Genomic DNA, 21235 nt, shown 5'->3' on the forward strand with positions numbered 1-21235 from the left:
TGGATGGATTGATTTTTCACTGTTTGCATAAATACTTTTAGCTCTTTGAGAAAACAGATGTTTTTCTACCCTTGGTTTGAAATTTAAAACTTACGTATTTCTCTTATTCCCAATTTTATTTTAATTTCAGACAGTAAGTGTTTCCCATGATTTTTGTGGTTTTGTTTTGTTTTGGTCTTTGACTGCCTTAAACGTAAACTTTTCGGCTTTAATTCTCTTGGATGTTTTCTGCTCCTTTGATTAGCTTGGGGCTTGCTGGTAAGACAGATTTTTATTTATTATATTTTTCTTTCACAAGTACGCATTTAACAAAAAGTGTTAGGATGCAAGGAAACTGTCAAACATATACAGAAGGAGACAGAGTGATGTGGCAAACTCCACATATATGCCCATCAGCCAGTTTCAATAGTTAGGAACACTTAATGTGTGTCTTTTTTTGTTTGTTTGTTTTTGAGACAAGGTCTCACTGTGTTGCCCAGGCTGGAGTGTGCAGTGGTACCATCACGGCTCACTGCAGCCTCCATCTCCTGGGCTCAGGTGATCCTCCCACCTCAGCCTTCCCAGTAGCTGGGACCACAAGTGTGCACACCACCATGCCCAGCTAATTTTTGTAATGTGTATCTTTTTGATAAGTGAAGTGGGCAAAGCATTACTAATGAAACAGTGACAGTGAAATGTGACAAGATGGTCCCGATTGGAGAAGAGAATTCTACCTTAATTGTTTAAAAATTTGAACTATAAACTTAAAAGATTTCATTTTAAATACATAGAGTTTCTAAAACTTGGCTAACAAAGTATTGCTTACTAGAAAGTGAGTGGAACTTATATTTGATTCTATTTGATCCTGTTACGGGCAGTCTTCAGACACCTTCAAATTGTTTTTGGATACAAGTAGGAGACCAACCATGAAGAAAATACTCCTTCTTATTGTCTCCTCAGGAGGGTTAATTTAATTTCCTCAGCTAGGGATGAAATCCCCGGAGAGCAGAAATTGAGTCTTTTTTGTTTGTTTGTTTGAGGTGGAGTTTTGCTTTTGTTGCCCAGGCTGGAGTGCAATGGCATGACCTCGGCTCACTGCAACCTCTGCCTCCCGGGTTCAAGCGATTCTCCTGTCTCAGCCTCCATAGTAGCTGGGATTACAGGCCCCTGCCACTGTGCCTGGCTAATTTTTGTATTTTTCATAGAGATAGGGTTTCACCATGTCAGCCAGGCTGGTCCCAAACTCCTGACCTCAGGTGATCCACCCGCCTCGGCCTCCCAAAGTGCTGGGATTACAGGTGTGAGCCACCGCACCTGGCCAGAAATGAAGTCTTAAACTTCTTTGTCTACCATCTCCTCCACCCCAATTACTTGATTGCTTTGTAAGTAGCAAATAATAGTTTATTTGTTCACAGTACTTCCTAAGCATGTGCAAGTTCCTGAAAACAGTTTATGACCTTAAACTTTTCTTGCCTACATTATTAATTAAGAATAAACTTTTTGGCTGGGTTTGGTGGCTCACGCCTGTAATCCCAGTACTTTGGGAGGCCAAGGCAGGCAGATGACTTGAGCCCAGGAGTTTGAGACCAGCCTGGGCAACATGGCGAGACTCTGTCTCTACTTAAAAAAAAAAAAAAAAAGCCAGGCCAAAAAAAAAAAAAAAAAAAAAAAAAAAGCCAGGCATGGTGACCTGTGTGTATAGTCCCAGCTACTTAGGAGGCTGAGGTGGGAGGGCTGATTAATCCCAGGAAGTAGAGGCTGCAGTGAGCCATGATCACACCTGGGTGACAGAGCAAGACCTGGTCTCAAAAAAGAAAGAAAAAAAAGAGATAATCAACTTTCTTCTAAAATTATTTACAAAAAATAAACCCAACCTTGAATTTGGGACCACAAATTAAACTAGTAAAGGTGTGTAAAGTCAGTGAATCAATGATAGCCACAGCGATAATAGCAGTTGTGATTTTGTGCTGGCTGTCAGCACAGTCCTAAACAATTTCATTCAGTCCTTATATCCACCTTTTGAAGAAGGCTTTCCTTTTTTTAAATAATCTACATTTTGTAAAATGAATCTGAGATTCAGGGAAGAAAAGAGATTTGCCCAACGTCACCCAATTAGTATCACCTAGGATTTTTAGCATTATATTTTCTGTTTGGGAAGATGGTTCCTGTATCAAAACGCAGTTTAGTAAAACCAGTAAATTTAAACTGCAGTATCATTAACCTAATCATTACTTTTTTTCTTTTTTAATAATAGGCTACTGAATTCAACCAATGGAAGAATGTTCTGTTTATCCTACAGTTTCTTCTTTCCTGTTTTTTGGGGTAAGAAACCATAGATAAGTAGAAACACTGGTCGACAATATCTCTTGACAAGTCACATCAAGATATGCCTTCTGTCTATTCTGTCAGAATTCCTTTGTGTTTCTCTGACTTTCTCTGCAAAGTACCCCTGCAGCAAAGGAGGTGGCAGGGACCCAGGACACCTGGAAACCCAGCCTGAAAGACCAGGAGCAAGCATACAACTCTTGTTTTTGAAAGTCATGCTAATGTCCTTTCTCCTCCAAAATACGATGTTGCCTATTGATTTCTGAAAGTTTGTCTGAAATGACGTTTCAAGCTCAATGCTGAGGACTTTTTTGTTTTTGTTTCTTAAGAGATGGAGTCTCACTGTGTTGCCCAGGCTGGACTCAAACTCCTGGGCTCAAGCAGTCTTCCTGCCTTCGCCTCCTGATCAGCTGGGACTCCGGGCTCCTGCCTCCAGGCCTGGCAGTGATATGTTTTTGTCTTTGTCACCATGTCGTTAGTTTTTCAAGATGCCTTCCTCACATAATGATGAGACTATGACAGCCTTTTCCTATAGTGCTACACCTGCTATATTCAGGAAAATTTCCAAAGAGAGATGTCCAGGCTGTTGTATGGTCCAACAGTTAGGCGTTTTTGTTCTTGAAATTTTCTTTCTTTTCTTTTTTTTTTTGGAGATGAAGTCTCGCTTTGTTGCCCAGGCTAGAGTGCAGTGTCGCGATCTTGGCTCACTGCAACCTCTGCATCCCAGGTTCAAGCAATTCTCCTGCCTCAGCCTCCCGAGTAGCTGGGCTTACAGGCATGCACCACAACGCTCGGCTAATTTTTTGTGTTTTTAGTAGAGATGGGGTTTCACTGTGTTAGCCAGTATGGTCTCGATCTCCTTACCTCGTGATTTGCCCGCCTCGGTCTCCCAAAGTGCTGGGATTACAGGCATGAGCCCTGGCGCCCGGCTCTGTTCTTGAAATTTTCTTTAGGTATATCTTCTTGTTAAGAGGCCATATAGTTTGTGTCTATTTCAATCTTCTAAGACTTGAAAATCCCTTTGCATGAATAGGTGATTCATGCAACCAGGAAATCATTAAAAAGGTATGAAAGAATAAATAGGGAGGCTGAGGCAGGTGGATCACCTGAGGTCAGGAGTTTCAGACCAGCCTGGCCAACATGGCATAACCCCATCTCTACTAAAAATACAAAAATTAGCTGGGTGTGGTGATGCACACCTGTTGTCCCAGCTACTTAGGAGTCTGAGGCAGAAGAATCACTTGAACCCAGGGGGTGGAGGTTGCAGTGAGCCAAGATTGTGCCAGTGCACTTCAGCCTGGGTGACAGAGGAGACCCTATCTCAAAAAATAAATAAATAAATAAATAAATAAATAGGGAACGCCAGCTCCCCTCCATTCTTCCCTGCCTCCAGCACTGTTGTTTTCTTCTCCAGAGGCAACACTGTTGGAAATCTTGGGAGGATCCTTCCTGAGCGGGGTTCATTCCAGTACAGGCCCTGGTGCCTTCTCCCATACTGAAGGGGCCCTTGAATTCCTATAGCAGGGAATCACTCATCAAATGATTTTTCCTGTGAAGGAAGATGCATTCCCTCTCCACCGGCCACACTTTTCATTCTGTGTAGGTGAACTAAGACAACTCATGACCTCTTGGATCAACACTCTTCCATTCTCAATCTCGATTTCAGTTGCAGTGATGTAGTCACATGTAGTAAAAACATTTATGTATCTCTTCCATTCATTAGTTCTCTCTTTAGCTGTGTCTGATTTAATGTTTAACCTGTTGATGGAGTTTTTGATTTGAACAATTTTTTATTTTCTTTGTAAAAGTTCCACAGTTTTTTCCCAAGCGTGCTTGTTCATTTAGAAACACTCTCACTGGTGATCCTTGTGACTGTGCCTTTGACTTCTTTAAGTGTCACACACAGCTATTCTATATTCTGTATCTGACAATCCCAGCATCTGCAGCTCTTGAGAATTTAAGTATGTACTTTTTTGTTTCAGGTGATGTTCATTGTGGTTTGCTTTTTTCTGTCTTTGGTGACCTGTGATTGTAAGCATTTTGCTTAATTTTTTTTTTTTTTTTTTTTTTTTTTTTGAGGTGGAGTCTCACTTTGTCCCCCAGGCTGGAGTCCAGTGGCATGATCTTGGCTCACTGCAACCTCCACCTCTTGTGTTCAAGTGATTCTCCTGCCTCAGCCTCCTGAGTAGCTGGGATTACAGGCGCCCACCACCACACCTGGCTAATTTTTGTATTTTTAGTAGAGACGGAGTTTCACCATGTTGGCCAGGCTGGTCTCGAACTCCTGACCTCAGGTGATCCTCCTGCCTCGGCCTCCCAAAGTGCTGGGATTACAGGCATGAGCCACCGCACCTGGCCCGTTTTGCTTAATCTTGATCAGCCCCGTGAGCTGAAATTGGGAATTTGAGACACTTTTCCACAGGGACAGGTTGTATTTGCTTCTGCTGGTAGCCAGGGGTTGCCCCAGACTTTGGTCCCTTCAGGCCTTTCGAGAGTCTGGGCTCAGTACCCCCTCCTCCCCCTAGAGTTTGGCCCCAAGCCAAACTTCTCTCCCATTCATGGAAAAATTGTCTTCCACAAAATCAGTTCCTGGTGCCAAAGAGGTTGGGGACCACTGCCTTAGAGCACTTAGCCATTGTTGGAAGCATAAGTTTAGTAAAATACCTGTAGTTTTCCCAGTTGTTGACTGAGAACATTTAACCTTGGAAAAAAAAAAATCTAAGCCATGCTTGTGAGTCATCCTTTGTCAAACCATCTCTTATTTTCCTCTCTAATTGAAAAATAAGAAGTCAGCCCTTAGTACACAAACTTAGGCTAGCTCCTTTCCCTGGCTAAGCCTGTATTCCTCTGTGAAGAGTAGAGCAGAGATTCGAAGTCTTCTCATGTCATTGTAAACTTGATGACATATTGGCTTTTTTGGTTTGTTTTTTGTTTTTAACATGCACTTTACTGTTTAACCATTCCACGAAGGAAATCAAGAATTTGACCCTCTGAGGTCAGCTGTCCTCAGTGGGTGAGGGCGGGCAGCCTTGCTGTGAGCTGTCACTCTCCAGGGCTTGCCCATGAGAGGCTTGACCCCATCTGTCTACAATTCCATACTTTTTTTTTTTTTTTTTTTTTGAGATGGAGTCTCGCTCTGTCGCCCAGGCTGGAGTGCGGTGGCACAATCTCGGTTCACTGCAAACTCCGCCTCCCGGGTTCACACCATTCTCCTGCCTCAGCTTCCCGAGTAGCTGGGACTACAGGCGCTGCCACCACGCCTGGCTAATTTTTTTGTATTTTTTTAGTAGAGACGGGGTTTCACCTTGTTGGCCGGGCTGGTCTCGAACTCCTGACCTCATGATCCGCCCGCCTCAGCCTCCCAAAGTGCTGGGATTGCAGGCGTGAGCCACCGCACCCGGCCAACATGAACTTTACCTTTAATGGTGAAGTTTTCAATCTGAAATTGCACTGCGAGGAGACCTCCATTTTGGCATGGCGGCTTTTTCAGAATCCTGCTTTCTTGCAGTTTCTCAAAGTACGCTAGGATCTGATCATCTGCATCTCCATAGTGAGCTTCCCAGCACCTCCTTGGCTTTGGGCACTGCCGCTGGTTTCGGGCTGTCTCTTCTCTCCTGACCGATGCTAAGGGATGTCTTAGGGTAACACACACACCGCAACTCCAGACTCCACGTGAGCCCACTCAGCCTCTTACTTGCTTTCATCGCTTTCAGGTTTGCATTTCGGGCTTGCTTTTTTTCAGCCACCAAACCTCTATTCCGAGTTGAAAATATAATTTAAAAATTATTATGCTTTGAAATGTTTTGTTAAGAAGCCGATAGAAAGGTGAAAGGGCCAGTGCCAACCACAGTCCTGAAAGACGCTGTAAACCGGCAGTCCCCAACCTTTTTGGCACCAGGGACTGGTTTCTTGGAAGACAATTTTTCCACGGCTGGAGGATGGGTAAGGATGGTTTTGGGATGAAACTGTTCTACCTCAGATCATCAGGCATTGGATTCTCATAAGGAGCACACAACTTACTTCCCTCAAATGTGCAGTTCACAGTAGGGTTTGCGCTCCTATGAGAATCTAATGCCTCCTGATCTGACAGGAGGTGGGGCTCAGGTGGTCATGCTTGCTAACCTTTTGCTGTGCACCTCGGTTCCTAACAGGCTGTGGACTGGTACCAGTCCGCGGTCCAGGGCTTGGGGACCCCTGCTATAAACCAAAGAGTGTCTGAGACGGGTCTCAATCTATTTAGAGGTTCATTTTTCGAAGGTTGAGGATGCACTTGGGGAAAAAGAGACACAAGTCACAGTAGGATCTGTGGCCTGTGCTTTTTCCAAGGAGAATTTTGAGGACTTCAATATTTAAAGGGGAAAGGGTGGCAGGAGGGGCAGAGGGAAAGAAAAAAAAGGGAGGGAGGGTATGTCAGGAGGTGAGAGGTTACATTCTTGTAAGGTGAGTGAGTCCTACCTTCTTGCAAGATTTGGATTAGTGCTCACTGAATCCACATGTTACATGTGAAAGGAGAGGTCGAAGAACAATTACTCATTTGTCTGACTTTCAGCAAATCTGCATTTTACATAAGATAAAAGCAAGCATACAGGAGAAGGAGGCGGCAGCAATCACGCGTTTGTCTTGGAGTGGGCAGAGGGATGATTTCTAGTTCTGTCTTTGTCCAGTACCTGTTTAAGATAAGCTATTAATTTACGTCATCATGTGGGCACGGTGGCTCAAGCCTGCAATCCCAGCACTTTGGGAGGCCGAGGTGGGTGGATCACTTGAGGTCGAGTTTGAGAACATCATGGCCAACATGGTGAAACCCTGTCTCTACTAAATATACAAAAATCAGCCAGGCGTGGTCGTGTGCCCCTGTAATCCAAGCTACTTGGGAGGCTGAGGCACGAGAATCTCTTGAACCCGGGAGGTGGAGGTTGCAGTGAGCCAAGCCTGTGCCATTACACTCTAGCCTGGGTGACAGTGCAAGACTCCGTCTAAAAAAAAAAAAAAAAAAAAAAAAAAAATCAGGGTGAAATTCAGCAGAGCTCTGTTTTAGGGTGAAGATTTTGGGACCTGCAAGGAAATTCCTTGTGAGCAATTTGTGAGGGAGGCCACGTGGGGAGATACGTGGCCCTCTCTCTTTGCAGCTGTCTATAGAGGAACAGAATAGAAGGCTTTCGTGTGACTCAGTTTCCAGACGTAACTTCTCCCTTTGGCCTCGTGAGTTTGGGGTTCTGAGATTTAATTTTCCTTTCACAACACTATCCTGAATGCCATAACCCCCAAAAGATCTAACTTCCAAAAATTATAATCCTGAAAGAGTAGAATCTCAAATGTTGAAATCCTAAAAGCTGAATTTTGGGGAAGGGATTGTGTATTTTGGTTGTATGCAGGATAGTTGCCTCATGTCAGGTGGATGCAACTAAATAACAAAATTACTTTGTTACTGTCTTCATTTGGAAACTTAAGTATGGTTTAAGACGATGCTGGGGGTGCCAAGTTGACAAGCAGGGGGAATTGTGGAGTTAATTTCAGGTATCAACTCGACTGGATTAAGGAGTACCTGGGAGCCCAGTGAAGCTTTATTTTAGTTGTGTGTGTCTGTGTGTGTACGTGGGTGTGGAAACCCACAGGAGATTGGCGTGCAAGTCTGAGTGGACCAGGTGGGGAGGATTTGCCCTCATGGTTGGCAGGCACCAGCCAATTGGCCATGGCGCGGAGAGATCAAATGCAGAAGAGGCAAATCCATCCCTCTTTGAAATCTGGGACAGACTTTCTTCTGCTGCCTTGGACATCAGAACTCCCAGCTCACTGGCCTTGGGAATCCAGGGCTTCCACCAGCAGTCTGTGGTCAGGAGGCCTTTGGCCTTGGACTGAGAGTTACACCAAAGGCTTCCCTCGTTCTGAGGCCTTTGGACTTGGTCTAAGCCATGCTACTGGCATCTCAGGGTCTCCAGCTTGCAGATGGCCTGTCTTGGGACTTTTTAGCCTCCATAATTGCGGGAGCCAATTCCCCTGATAAATCCCCTCTCATATATCTATACCTGTGTATTCTATTGGTTCTGTTCCTCTGGGGAACCCTGACTAATACAGATTCCTTTACTGAGGAAGCCAAATATCATTCCTTCCTACTGTATTCGTAACAACACAACAGAAGAGAGATCCAGGAAAATGTTCTCTCACAAACGGGCTATGAAAGATAGAAGTTTAAAAGCTAGTTATCATTGGTGCCGCGAAAGCAGAACATTGCTTAACTGCAATGGCTGAGCAGTTATCAAACTTGCAAATGGACAGCATATGCTTACAAAGTCCGCGGACCACAGCCACTCTCCAGGTACCAGTGCAGGAGTGTTCTGAAGATCAGAGATGTGAAAATGCAGGGGAGAAATATAAGAAATCTAGACTGGACACAGTGGCTCATGCCTGTAGCTCTAACGCTTTGTTTGGGAGGCTGAGGTGGGAGGATCACTTGAGGCCAGGAGTTTGAGACCAGCCTGGGCGACATATGAGAACTCATTTCTACAGAAAAAAGTTAGGCAAATATGGTGGCATGTTCTTACAGTTCCAGCTACTCAGGAGGGTGAGGCAGGAGGATTGCTTGAGCCCAGGAGTTTGAGGCTGCAGTGAGCTATGATGGCACCACTGCACTCCAACCTGGGCAACAGAGGGAGAACCTGTCTCTAAAAAAAGTACGTATATAAAAAAGTGTGTATTTATATATATATAAGTGTATATGTGTATGTGTGTGTGTATATATGTAAATCTCTCCTGCCAAATTATTCAATGCTGTAGAATTTCTGTCCCTTAAAAGATATAAATAATGTCTTTTTTTTTTTTTTTTTTTTTTTTTTTGAGATGGAGTCTCACTCTACCCAGGCTGGAATGCAGTGACGTGATTTCATCTCACTGCAACCTCTGCCTCCTGGGTTCAAGCGATTCTCCTGCCTCAGCCTCCTGAGTAGCTGAGATTATAGGTTCCAGCCACCATGCCCAGCTAATTTTTGTATGTTTAGTAGAGGTGGAGTTTCACCATGTTGCCCAGGCTGGCACTCTGTGAGTTCTTAGGAGTGAGTTCTTCCCAGAGATGATGAGGATGAGGTTCCTTGGAATTCTTTGAAATCTGGAATTATAAGAGAATGATGTGCTCAGGTACCATTGTGGATGGTGGAAGGAATGCAAAAGTGGCCTGTGAATATTTGAACGTTTGTGTTGAGTTTCTATATTTGTTGGGGCAGGGAACAGTAATCAGTAACAAGGTGTAAACTAGGTCATTTGAGTTTTGTTTGTGACTGCCACAGTGTTGGGTAAGGCAGTTATTTTTGTGCTGTTTTTAGAACAGGAAGAAGAAACCTTTGAGCAGAGGTTCTGGTCCAGGAGTTTCTACTTGGGCACCTCCACCCTGGGGGCCCTAGAAGCAGCACACTCAGCCGGCCTGTGTTGTCTGAATAAATGTGCATCAGATGTATGTGCTGTTATGTTTCAAATGTACACTGATAATATCATGACTTCAAAATACAGAGCGGGCTGGGCATGGTGGCTCACACCTGTAATCCCAGCACTTTGGGAGGCTGAGGTGGGAGGATCACCTGAGCCCAGAAGGTAGAGACTGGGATCATCTGAGCCCAGTGAGTTGTGATTGTGCCACTGTACTCCAGCCTGAGTGACAGAGTGAGACCCTGTCTAAAAAATATATAGAATGGAAAAAAAGGTTACTAAGAATTCAGCAAGACTTTTAAATATTGTTGCATTTTATTAATCTACGGATAATAAAACCAAAGCTAGTCATGTGGAGGTTGATATTTTCAGTATTAAAAGGGTTGTGGTTTCCCTTGTACTGAGTACTGAGTTAACGAAGGTTCTTTTAGTTCAGAGTCTTGGTTTTGGCCAAAGAGCTATACAAGTGGTTTTTTGCATATAGAAATAGATTCTTTTAAAAAATGTAATATACTACTACTTTGAGCCCAGTGGTTCTATATTTGCCCTCTCTGGGGACATCTAGTGGGTATATTAAGAAGTGCAAACTGGGAGTGGGGCTAATGCCTATAGTCCCAGCACTTTGGGAGGCAGGGGAGGGAGGATTGCTTGAGCCACAGAGTTCCAGACCAGCCTGGGCAAGACAGCAAGACTCTGTATCTAGAAAAATTTAAAAATTAGCCAGGTTTAGTGATGTGTACCTGTAGTTCCAGCTACCTGAGAGGCTGAGGTGGGAGGATTGCTTGAGCCTGGGAGGTGGAGGCTGCAGTGAACCATGATCACACCACTGCACTCCAGCCTGGACAAAAGAGTGAGACCCTGTCTTTAAAAAACAGAAAAGAAAAGAGAAGTGCAGCTCTTCGGTCTAGCCGACTGTCTGTTGCTAAGGGGGATGGCTGCTCATTGAGGCTCACTCCAGAATGTTAGGGAGGGGTTCTCCTCCCTGGCGCAGCCCAGCTGGTGAGTGATGTCCTCGTCACCCACACTCATGATAGATGGTGCTGGGATCTTAGATCCGTGATGTCTTCTGATTCTGAATGCAGGCTGAGGTGGCTTCACTAAGATGGAGCCGGGTGTGATGGCACACTTCTCTAAGCCCAGCTACTTGGAAGACAGGCGGGAGGATCCCTTGAACCCAGGCATTCATGTCCAGCCTGGGTAATACAGGCAGACCTCGTCAAGAGATAAGGTTCCCCCCAACCCTTTTTTAAGAAAAAAAAAAAAAAAACGTAGGATGGAGAAAATGTTGCATGACTGGAACCCTGGAGTTGGAATTTTAAAGCAAAAGTGGAAATAAAGAACATCCATGCTGTCCTTGGTTGAAGGCTGCGCTGGTGCGTACGCGGCCTGCAGGAAGCTCCTCTCTTGCCCCTGCATTGGGCGGGGCCCTGCGCTGTGCTCCCGCTGCTGTGCTCCTGCTGCTGCGCAGCTCTCTCCTCTGAGCTGGGTCTGAGCGGCTCCGGGGCCCTGCGCTGTGCTCCCGCTGCTGCGCAGCTCTCTCCTCTGAGCTGGGTCTGAGCGGCTCCGGGGCCCTGCGCTGTGCTCCCGCTGCTGCGCAGCTCTCTCCTCTGAGCTGGGTCTGAGCGGCTCCGGGGCAGGTGCTGCGAATGGGATGGTCCCCTCCGACGGCCAGGGCCTGGCAGAGCAGGCACTCAGTGGCATCAGTTTGAGTTTTCAAATTTTTTCATTTTATGCATAAATAGGATTATTTATAGCTCCTGGGAATCTAAATTAATGTTAGATTTATTAAAATTATAACAATTTGAGAAACTTGGATTTTGTTTTGTTTTTTTTTTTGAGACGGAGTCTCACTTTGTCCCCCAGGCTAAAGTACAGTGGTGCGATCCCGGCTCACTGCAACCTCTGCCTCTTGGGCTCAAGCGATTCTCCTGCCTCAGCCCCCCGAGTAGCTGAGACTACAGGTGCCCGCCACCACGCCTGGCTAATTTTTTTGTATTTTTAGTAGAGACAGGGTTTCACTGTGTTGGCCAGGATCGTCTCACTCTCTGCCTGCCTTGGCCTCCCAAAGTGCTGGGATTACAGGCGTGAGCCACCATGCCCGGCCGAAACTTAGATTTTTTTTCTTAAGCCTTAAAGTTCAACTTACAAATATTATTGCCTTATTTATAAGGCTAACAATTTTTCTATAAAAGAACATTTACTTTCATTATTTGATAAATGGTTTATTAACTCAAGTTTAACTGATTAAAATCCCCTAAACAATGTACTGTAAATCAGTTCCATTTACAGCTTAGTGAATTAAAATAGTTTAAGCATTTTCAACTGCTTTTACAAATGGGAGCTGCCTACTTTTTCTTCAGCAATTCCAGCCCCTGAGGCCAATTAACAAAGCTAGTAGATTGCTTTTTGTACTTAAGCAACTGTTTGAAATCTAATAAACCAAATTTAGAAATGGGGTAAATCAGCTTCTTAAAAAACATTCAGGCCGGTTGCAGTGGCTCATGTCTGTAATCCCAGCACTTTGAGGGGCCGAGGCGGGCAGATCACGAGGTCAAGAGAGCGAGACCATTCTGGCCAACATGGTGAAACCCCGTCTCTACTAAAAGTACAAAAATTAGCTGGGTGTGGTGGCGCTCGCCTGTAGTCCCAGCTACTTGGGAGGCTGAGGCAGGAGAATTGCTTGAACCTGGGAGGCAGAGGTTGCAGTGAGCCGAGATCACGCCACTGCACTCCAGGCTGGCCACAGAGTGAGACTCCGTCTCAAAAAAAAAAAAAAAAAAAAAAAATTCAAATTCTGATGAGACTTCAACACTCTTCTTTCAAATTAAAATTGCAAGTCTAACATCAATTATATATTTCAAATTAGAACCAAGAGTTTCTTTAACTTTTCAAATTGTTTTAATTACAATGCACACAGTATTCCAAAGATTACAAAATTTAAGTTTGAAATTAAGTTTATTCTTCAACTTGTAAAGCTTGATATTCTGATTTTTTCCCTCTACCACCTTTAGTAATAAACACACTCAGGCCAACAGAGGTTATCATGTTGAAGGTCTGTGACCGTGATCTCCACCAGAGATTTAGCCTAGCACCAAGACCGAGTGTTAAATTCTAGCAGGATTCTAGAATTCAATCAATTCTGTGCTTACCCAAGTGCAGGTGCACTGAGCCCTTTGCTAGAGTTGAGTTCGCTTCTGTCAATGGGGAATCCAAGCTCCTGCCTTCAACCTGGGACTGATTAATTAATTAATTAATTGAGACGGAGTCTCGCCCTGTCACCCAGGCTGGAGTGCAGTGGTATGATCTCAGCTCCGCCTCCCGGGTTCAAGCAATTCTGCTGCCTCATCCTCCCGAGTAGCTGGGACTACAGGCATGTGCCGCCACGCCCGGCTAATTTTCGTATTTTTAGTAGAGAGAGGGTTTCACCATGTTGGCCAGGCTGGTCTGGAACTCCTGACCTCAGGCGATTCACCCACCTCTGCCTCCTAAAGTGCTGGGATTATGGGCATGAGCGACCGTGTCCAGCCTGACCTGGGATTTAGCTTTTCACATCTCACCCACCTTGTGCTCTCCCTGTACCTTCCATGTTTCTTTCTCAGCCGGTTTGTATTCCCTTTCAACATTTCATCATCTGATCTGAGTTGCAGCTTAGGTGAGGTTGCAGCTAATTTCCATCACGGCTTGACTGGAATTAGCTCACTTCTTTACCTGACTGGATTGGGCATTCTTTTTTTTGGTTTTGTTTTGTTTTTTTGTTTGTTTTTTTGAGACGGAGTCTCGCTTTGTCGCCCAGGCTGGAGAGCACTGGCCGGATCTCAGCTCACTGCAAGCTCCGCCTCCCGGGTTCACGCCATTCTCCTGCCTCAGCCTCCTGAGTAGCTGGGACTACAGGCGCCGCCACCACGCCCGGCTAATTTTTTGTATTTTTAGTAGAGACGGGGTTTCACCGTGTTAGCCAGGATGGTCTCGATCTCCTGACCTCGTGATCCGCCCGCCTTGGCCTCCCAAAGTGCTGGGATTACAGGCGTGAGCCACCGCGCCCGGCCGGATTTGGCATTCTTTACCTGTGTATGTGTTTTCTTGTTGCGTGCTAGTTCACAAGGCTGTATCATTTTATTGGCAAGTAAGTATCAATACCTACGGTCATGTTAAGTGCCTGAGTTAACTTTGGTAACAGGTACAGTAGCCTTATCCACACGTGGCATCTGTTTCAATCTCCTCTGTCTGAAGGCAGCAATCGCTCAGCTGATTTTCTCTTCCGACACCAGGGGTCCTCTCTGGCTGCAGGTCAGAATCACCTGAGGATCTTTCATCTCGTGCGTGGTCAGGGCCCCACCTCAAACCATGTGAAGCAGAACCTCTGCCAGGCATCGTTCATTGTGTGTTGGAAGTGCAGCAGGCAGACTGGGCATGGTGGCTCACGCCTGTAATCCTAGCATTTTGGGAGGCCAAGGCGGGCGGATTGCCTGAGCTCAGGAGTTCAAGACCAGCCTGGGCAACACAGTGAAACCCCGTCTCTACTAAAATACAAAAAAAATTAGCTGGGCATGGCAGCATGAGCCTGTAGGCCCAGTTCCTCGGAAGGCTGAGGCAGGAGAATTGCTGGAACCTAGGGGTGGAGGTTGCAGTGAGCCGAGATTGCGCCACTGCACTCCAGCCTGGTCGACAGAGTGAGACTCCGTCCCTACCAAAACAAACAAACAAGAAAAGGTGCAACAGGTGATTCTGATGCACAGAGGATTAAAAACTCAAAGTCGGCCGGGCGCGTTGGCTCACACCTGTAATCCCAGCACTTTGGGAGGCCAAGGCGGGTGGATCACCTGAGGTCAGGAGATCCAGACCATCCTGGCTAACCCGGTGAAACCCCGTCTCTACTAGAAATACAAAAAAATTAGCCGGGTGTGGTGGCGGGCGCCTGTAGTCCCAGCTACTCGGGAGGCTGAGGCAGGAGAATGGCACGAACCCAGGAGGCGGAGCTTGCAGTGAGCTCAGATCGCGCCACTGCACTCCAGCCTGGGCGACAGAGCGAGACTCCGTCTCAAAAAAAAAAAAAACAAAAAACAAAAACAAAACTCAAAGTCTTAACTTCATTTAACATGCTGATAAATGAGAGATTTCAGGTCATTAAACCTTGTTCTCCTTACTCCCAGGTTGTGGAAACATTCAGGGGAAATGTACAGAGAAAATGAGAAGGATACCTTAAGTAGAAGGTTTAGCTAATTCACAGCTGGACCATTTTCCTGTCATAAGACCAATAGCAAGATATCTTAAGGTGTGGGTTACAAAACCTTTGTGATATGTGTTTCTTTTTTCTTTGCCTTAAAGTGCTTGTGTGGGGGCCACTGCTGGCCTTAACCTATTTATTATTCCCCAGCGTAGTGAGACGCACACTCTGTGTCTGCTTCCTTGTCGCAGGTTTCTGCTGATGTACTCCACGGTTCTGTGCAGCTATTACAATTCAGCCTTGACGACAGCAGTGGTTGGAGCCATCAAGGTGAGTGGATGGAGCCTTGGAAGGAACAACTGAGTTAAGGAATGGACTGTGAATCCAGATTTTCCGCTGGAGGCCGGATTAGATTTTGTTGGTTGTGGTGGTGGTGGTGTAAGAATGAGGGCTGTGACCTTTTCAGCTGGGCCTGTGTGATCCCATCTTACTTCTTTTCTTTTTTGAGACAGAGTCTCGTTCTGTCATCCAGGCTGGAGTGCAGTGGTGCAATCTTGGCTCACTGCACCCACCTCCCAGGTTCAAGCAGTTCTCCTGCCTCAGCCTCCCGAGTAGCTGGGATTACAGGCACCCACCATCACAGCTGGCTAATTTTTTATATTTTTGGTGGAGACTGGGTTTCACCTTGTTGGCCAGGCTGGTCTTGAACTCCTGACCTCGTGATCCACCCATCTCAGCCTCCCAAAGTGCTGGGATTACAGGTGTGAGCCACTGAGCCCGGCCCCATCTTACTTCTTCTAATCTACTACATGGAATAGAGGGACAGATTGCTAATTTATAAAGGAGAGACAAATTACAACTTTTAAGTTGGGGGTGGCTTGGAGGGGTGGGTCTGGGAAAATGAAGTAAAAAGCTAAAACAAAACAAAACAAAACCCAGGTATCAATGATGAGTAAGACACCTTGTGATCCATAATTTGGTTTTCTGGGAGAACCTGCCCACTGAGAAGTGGAGCCCTTGTGGAGGTGCGTGCTGTGTGGTGAGGTCGGTGAGCTGTGGAGGTGCGTGTTGTGTGGTGAGGTCGGTGAGCTTGTGGGCTGGTGTGTGGTGAGGTCGGTGAGCTTGTGGGCTGGTGCGTGGGTGTGTGTGTGGATGCATCTGAATAAACACACGCACGTGAATGAATAGCGGGAGAGGTGTTCTAGATTCTATTCCGTAATTGCGTCGTTTTTCTATTCGCATGAAGTCCTAGAGTGTTTGAAAACACTGCCTGCTTCAAGAATTCACCTGTCCCTTGGCTGCCCAGAGGTCTCCTAGAATGCACTGGGCAGAGCATGGCCTGGAATTTATTGACTGTCTCCGCTCTACTCAAATTTACGATCAAGACAATTAACTCACTACTTGGCCCTGGTGTGCCCACAGATTGCAGTGTAGTGTCCAGTGCACAATCTGCAGTGCCCAGGGTTGAAAAAAAAAAAAAAAGAAAGAAAAACAGGCCAGGCACAGTGGCTCATGCCTGTAATCCCAGGAGTTCAAGAGGCCGAGGCAGGCAGATCACCTGAGGTCAGGAATTAGAGACCAGCCTGGCCAATATGTCAAAACCCCATCTCTACTAAAAATACAAAAATGAGCCAGGTGTGGTGGTGAGTGCCCTGTAGTCCCAGCTACTTGGGAGGCTGGACTGGAGAATCTCTTGAACCTGGGAGGCAAAGATTGCAGTGAACCGAGATTGTGCCACTGCACTCCAGCCTGGGCAACACAGCGAGACTCTGTCTAAAAAAAAAAAAAAAAGAAAAAGAAAAAGAAAAAGAAAAAAACCCTGGAAAACCTCACTACCCAATGATAGTAAAGAGTTAGGATCTGGCAAGCTGATGATAGCCCCACTCTTCCTCTTTTGCCTGCATGCCAACTGGAACAGGGGAGAGAATAACGCAATTTTCTGTTGTTATCAGACCATAATTTACTGCATTCATTTAGTAAGCCCCATATGTAATGGCTTATTTATTTTTCTGAGGCAGGGTCTTGCTCTGTTGCCCAGGCTGGAGTACAGTGGCATGTAGCTCAGTGCAGCCTTGACTTCCTGGGCTCAAGCAGTCCTCCCACTTCAGTCCCTGTGGGATTACAGGCATGTGCCACCATGTCCGGCTACTTTCAAAAAATTTTTGGTAGAGATGGGATCTCACTATGTTGCCCCCACTGGTCTTAAACTCCTGGGCTCAAGTGATCCTTTGACTTTGGCCTCCCGGAGTATTGGGATTACAGGCGTGAGCCATCATTCCTGGCCTGTAATGGTTTTTTATTTTTTTCAGCCCCCTGTGAATATCCCTATGTACAAGTCTCTTTGCAAAGTAACTAAAATGTCTAGTTTCAGGTTTTACTATTTATATTTTCCCCTAAACATTTTACTTTTAAAATGACGAATCCTCTTTTTCTGCAGAATGTATCCGTTGCCTACATTGGGATGTTAATCGGTGGAGACTACATTTTCTCTTTGTTAAACTTTGTAGGATTAAATATTTGGTGAGTGGGAATTTTTAATGGACTCGCTTTGGGAAAACAAGAACCTTGAACAGTTCGATTAATATGTAATAAGCAAAAGAGCCTAGAGAAGTCTTTCATGTTAAGCCAGGAGGCGTTTTGACATTCTGATTTCTACGATAATTTTACTTCATCCCTGGGTTCATCCTCACGCAGATCCATGGGGACATGTGTGATGACAGTTTGCGGGGCTGGGATTGGAATTTAACTCGCCTGTCTTCCTCACAGAAGGCCCCTGCGTTCTCTGCCCTCCTGTGAAGTGGAGGGTGTTACCTTTGTGACCACTAGGCTCGGCAAGCAGGGGGTGTGGACTAACCCAGCTTTGAAAGGCATTTGGGGTCTCAGCAGTGGGATACTATTTAAGGCTAAGGGTATGTAGTTTATCCAGTAAAAACCAAGTGCTTATTTTCTCTCTGAGGTTCTGCATTAGATTTGATGACTCTTTTTCTGCCTCCAAAGGCTTGTAAATAAGAGGGGACATTCTCATCAAGCAATCCACAAACTTGAGGAGAAACACAGATATTGGAATAATTCCCTCCGCATGAAGCAGGCTGTATTGATAGAAACGCCAGCAACGGCTGCTGGAGCCCCTGGGAAATTCCCCGTCATTTATTTTCACTTTTTTTTTCTCCTTTCAGCATGGCAGGGGGCTTGAGATACTCCTTTTTAACACTGAGCAGCCAGTTAAAACCGAAACCTGTGGATGAAGAAAACATCCGTTTGGATTTGAAGAGCTAGAGTCTGCGGCAGGATTGGAGACTGACTTGTGACTGGGGGCTGGGGGGCATTCCCAGTGGGAATGTGAAGCCAGAGGTTTCAGATTCGTGACATCCACCCCCTGGGCAAGCAAGAGCATCTGCAAAATGCAAAGAGAACTACCTCATATGCATGCACGATGAGCCAATGGCAGTCCCGAGAAATGTACTTGGGCCACGCCTTACCGGTGGAAAGCAAATCTTTTCAAAATAAGCCACTGGGACTCGGTAGGTGGAGCCCCAGCTGCTCTTCGAGGGACCTGCGGGGCCTTCGTGGCATCTCTGTGCCATGTGCTGGCAGGAGGTTGATGTGATGGTGACTGTTTTCTGATCAACACCTTGGCCGTGATTCGCAAGGTCCCAGCCAAAGCAAAGGGCTGGTGGTTTCAGTTTAGACAGACATGTCTTTATTCTAATAAAATTAGTTCACTGCCAGTAATTTGTTAGCTTTGATGAAAGCTATGTTGCTATCTTTTCCTAATTATCAAAGTAAATAAAAAATCATTTCTATGTATGCCTCATCATGTGGTATTATTGGAGGCAGAAAACGGTGTCCGTCATTCACAATGTAGCAGAATGTGTCACCTTGAAGGGACAATTCCAAACTCCTTTATGACTCGAGGTTGGGGAAAGCTACAAAGTAACTCAATAGGGAAAAAAATACTCAGGCTTTATCCTGTTTTTTTTTTTTTGTTTTTTGTTTTTTTTTTTGAGACAGAATCTCATTCTATCCCCCAGGCTGGAGTGCAGTGGCGCAATCTCGACTCACTGCAGCCTCTGCCACCTGGGTTCAGGTGATTCTCTTGCTTCAGCCTCCCGAGTAGCTGGGATTACAGGCATCTGCCACCACGTCCTGCTGATTTTTGTACTTTTAGTAGAGACGAGGTTTGGCCGTCATGTTGGCCAGGCTAGTCTTGAACTCCTGACCTCAGGTGATCTGCCCACCTTGGCCTCCTAAAGTGCTGGGATCACAGGCGTGAGCCACTGCGCCCGGCCAGTCCTGTTAGCATTTAAGCACTGACCTGTTTGTTTCTTCTCATCTCCCTCCAGGTTTGTTGAGGAGCTTTTACCAAAGGTGCATTTCCTCACATGCTCACCTACCTCCAACCCCTGGTGTACGGGAAGGAAGCCCGAATGGATAGGGTGCCTTTTCCCGCCCTGTGTGGAAATGGGTGTCCCCACTGGAATTGGGAGTGCAGGGTAGAGCCCCAGTCTGGGAGTCAGGAGCCAGACTAACTAATCTTGTCTCTACTACTAAATTTGGAGACCTTTCCTGTCACTTTGCCTGTCGTGGCCTCTAGTATTTTAATCTGTAAAATTCAACTAGATCTCTCAATCCTTGCGAGTGGCAACTTTCTGAGTTTTGAGAAGCTGCGCCAGATCTGGAGCAGGCCAGCACAGGAAGGGATCACTGTGTGGATTTTTGTGTGGCCGGGTGCGGTGGCTCACGCCTGTAATCCCAGCACTTTGGGAGGCTGAGGTGGGAAAATCGCTTAGGCCCAGGAGTTTGAGACCAGCCCAGGCAACATGGTGAAACACCATCTCTTCAAAACAAAATTAGCCAGGCGTGGTGGCACGCACCTCTGATCCCAGCTATGGGGGAGGCTGAGGTGGGAGGATTGCTTGAGCCTGGGAGGTTGAGGCTGCAGTGAGCTGTGATTACGCCACTGCACTCCAGCCTCAGTGACAGGGTGAGACCTTGTCTCAAAAAAATTTTTAAAAAAATTGTGGTAAAGTATACGACAGAATTTACCATCCTAACCATTTTTAAGTGTATACAGTCCAGCAGGAGTAAGCATACTGATTGTACAACCTGCCTCCAGAGCTTTTTCATCTTGCAAAACTGAAACTCTATACCCATGAAACAAGAACTCCCCATTTCCCCATCCCCCCGGCCCCTGGCAACCCCCGTTCTGCTCTCTTTGTGAGTTTGACTATTCAAGATCCCTTATATAAGTAGAATCATATAGTAGTGGTGTTTTTGTGACAGGTTTATTCACTTAGCATCGTATCGCCAACGTTCGTCCGTGTTGTAGCAGCGTGTCCTTCCTTACATGGGAATGTGTGTTGTGGGTTTGCTGCATCTGTTATCCAGTCATCTGCTGATGGGCACTTGGCTTGCTTCAACCGTTTGGCTATTGTGCATAATGCTGCTATTAATATGGGTGTACAAATACGTCTTCAAGACTCTGCTTTCAGCTTTTTTAGATACATGCCTAGAAGTGGAATAGCTGGATTCTGTGGTCATTCTATTTTTAATTTTTTGAGGAATTGCTATGCTGTTTTCTATAGTGGCTGCACCATTCTACATTCCTGCCATCAAGGGTTCCAATTTCTCCACAACCTCAATAACATTTGTTATTTCCTGTTTCATTTTTACTAGTAGCCATCATAATGGATGTTTAAAAAAATTTATTTTTATTTTATTTTGTTTTTAGAGGTGGGGTCTCACTATGTTGCCTAGGGTGGTCTGCAGTGCTTGGGCACAAGTTAGCCTCCTACCTCAGCCTCTGGAGTAGCTGGGACTATAGGCTACTGTAGCTGTGTTTTGGTTTTGATTCGTATTTCCTTAATTAATCGATTAGTGGTGTTGAGCATTTTTTCATGTACTTGTTGGCCATTTGTTTATCTTCTTAAATAAATGTCTATTCAAGTCCATTGCCCATTTCTTAATCAAGTTGTTTGTTTTATTGTTGTTGAGTTGTAGGAGTTCTTTACTGTTTCAATATGCTTTTAAATTTATTTTATTATTATTATTTTTGAGACACGGTCTCACTTTGTCTCCCAGGCTGTAGCGCAGTTGCATGATCTCGGCTCACTGCAATCTCCACCTTCCAGGCTCAAGCGATGCTCCCACCTTAGCCTCCCGAGGAGCTGGGACCACTACTAAAAAATTAGCCTGCCAAATTTTAAATAGTTTTTGTAGAGACAGAGTCGTGCCCTGTTGCCCAGGCTGGTCTTGAACTCCCAAGCTCAAGTGATCCTCCCACCTTGGCCTCCTAAAGTGTGGGGATTACAGGCGTGAGCCACTGTGCGCAGCCTTTTGTGCTTTTAAGAG

General features: G+C 45.6%; 1 protein-coding gene across 6 annotated transcripts in view; it reads left to right on the plus strand.

Moving 5' to 3' along the window:
• SLC35D2 (solute carrier family 35 member D2) overlaps window positions 1–18691 on the plus strand; it is a 62170-nt gene extending 43479 nt beyond the window's left edge. For 4 of the 6 annotated variants that reach the window (XM_050761808.1, XM_050761809.1, XM_050761807.1 and 1 more), the window contains exons 9-12: window positions 2234–2301; window positions 15136–15214; window positions 17322–17404; window positions 18061–18691. In XM_050761808.1, the coding sequence (XP_050617765.1) occupies window positions 2234–2301; window positions 15136–15214; window positions 17322–17404; window positions 18061–18160 (330 nt within the window). In that variant the 3' untranslated portion in view covers window positions 18161–18691. The remainder of the gene's footprint in view (window positions 1–2233; window positions 2302–15135; window positions 15215–17321; window positions 17405–18060) is intronic. The other 2 variants (XM_050761811.1, XM_050761810.1) reach the window with 1 other exon arrangement.
• Window positions 18692–21235: the final 2544 nt, after the last annotated feature.

This window comes from Macaca thibetana, chromosome 15 (genome assembly GCF_024542745.1).
Source record: "Macaca thibetana thibetana isolate TM-01 chromosome 15, ASM2454274v1, whole genome shotgun sequence".
NCBI classification, from domain to species: domain Eukaryota; kingdom Metazoa; phylum Chordata; class Mammalia; order Primates; family Cercopithecidae; genus Macaca; species Macaca thibetana.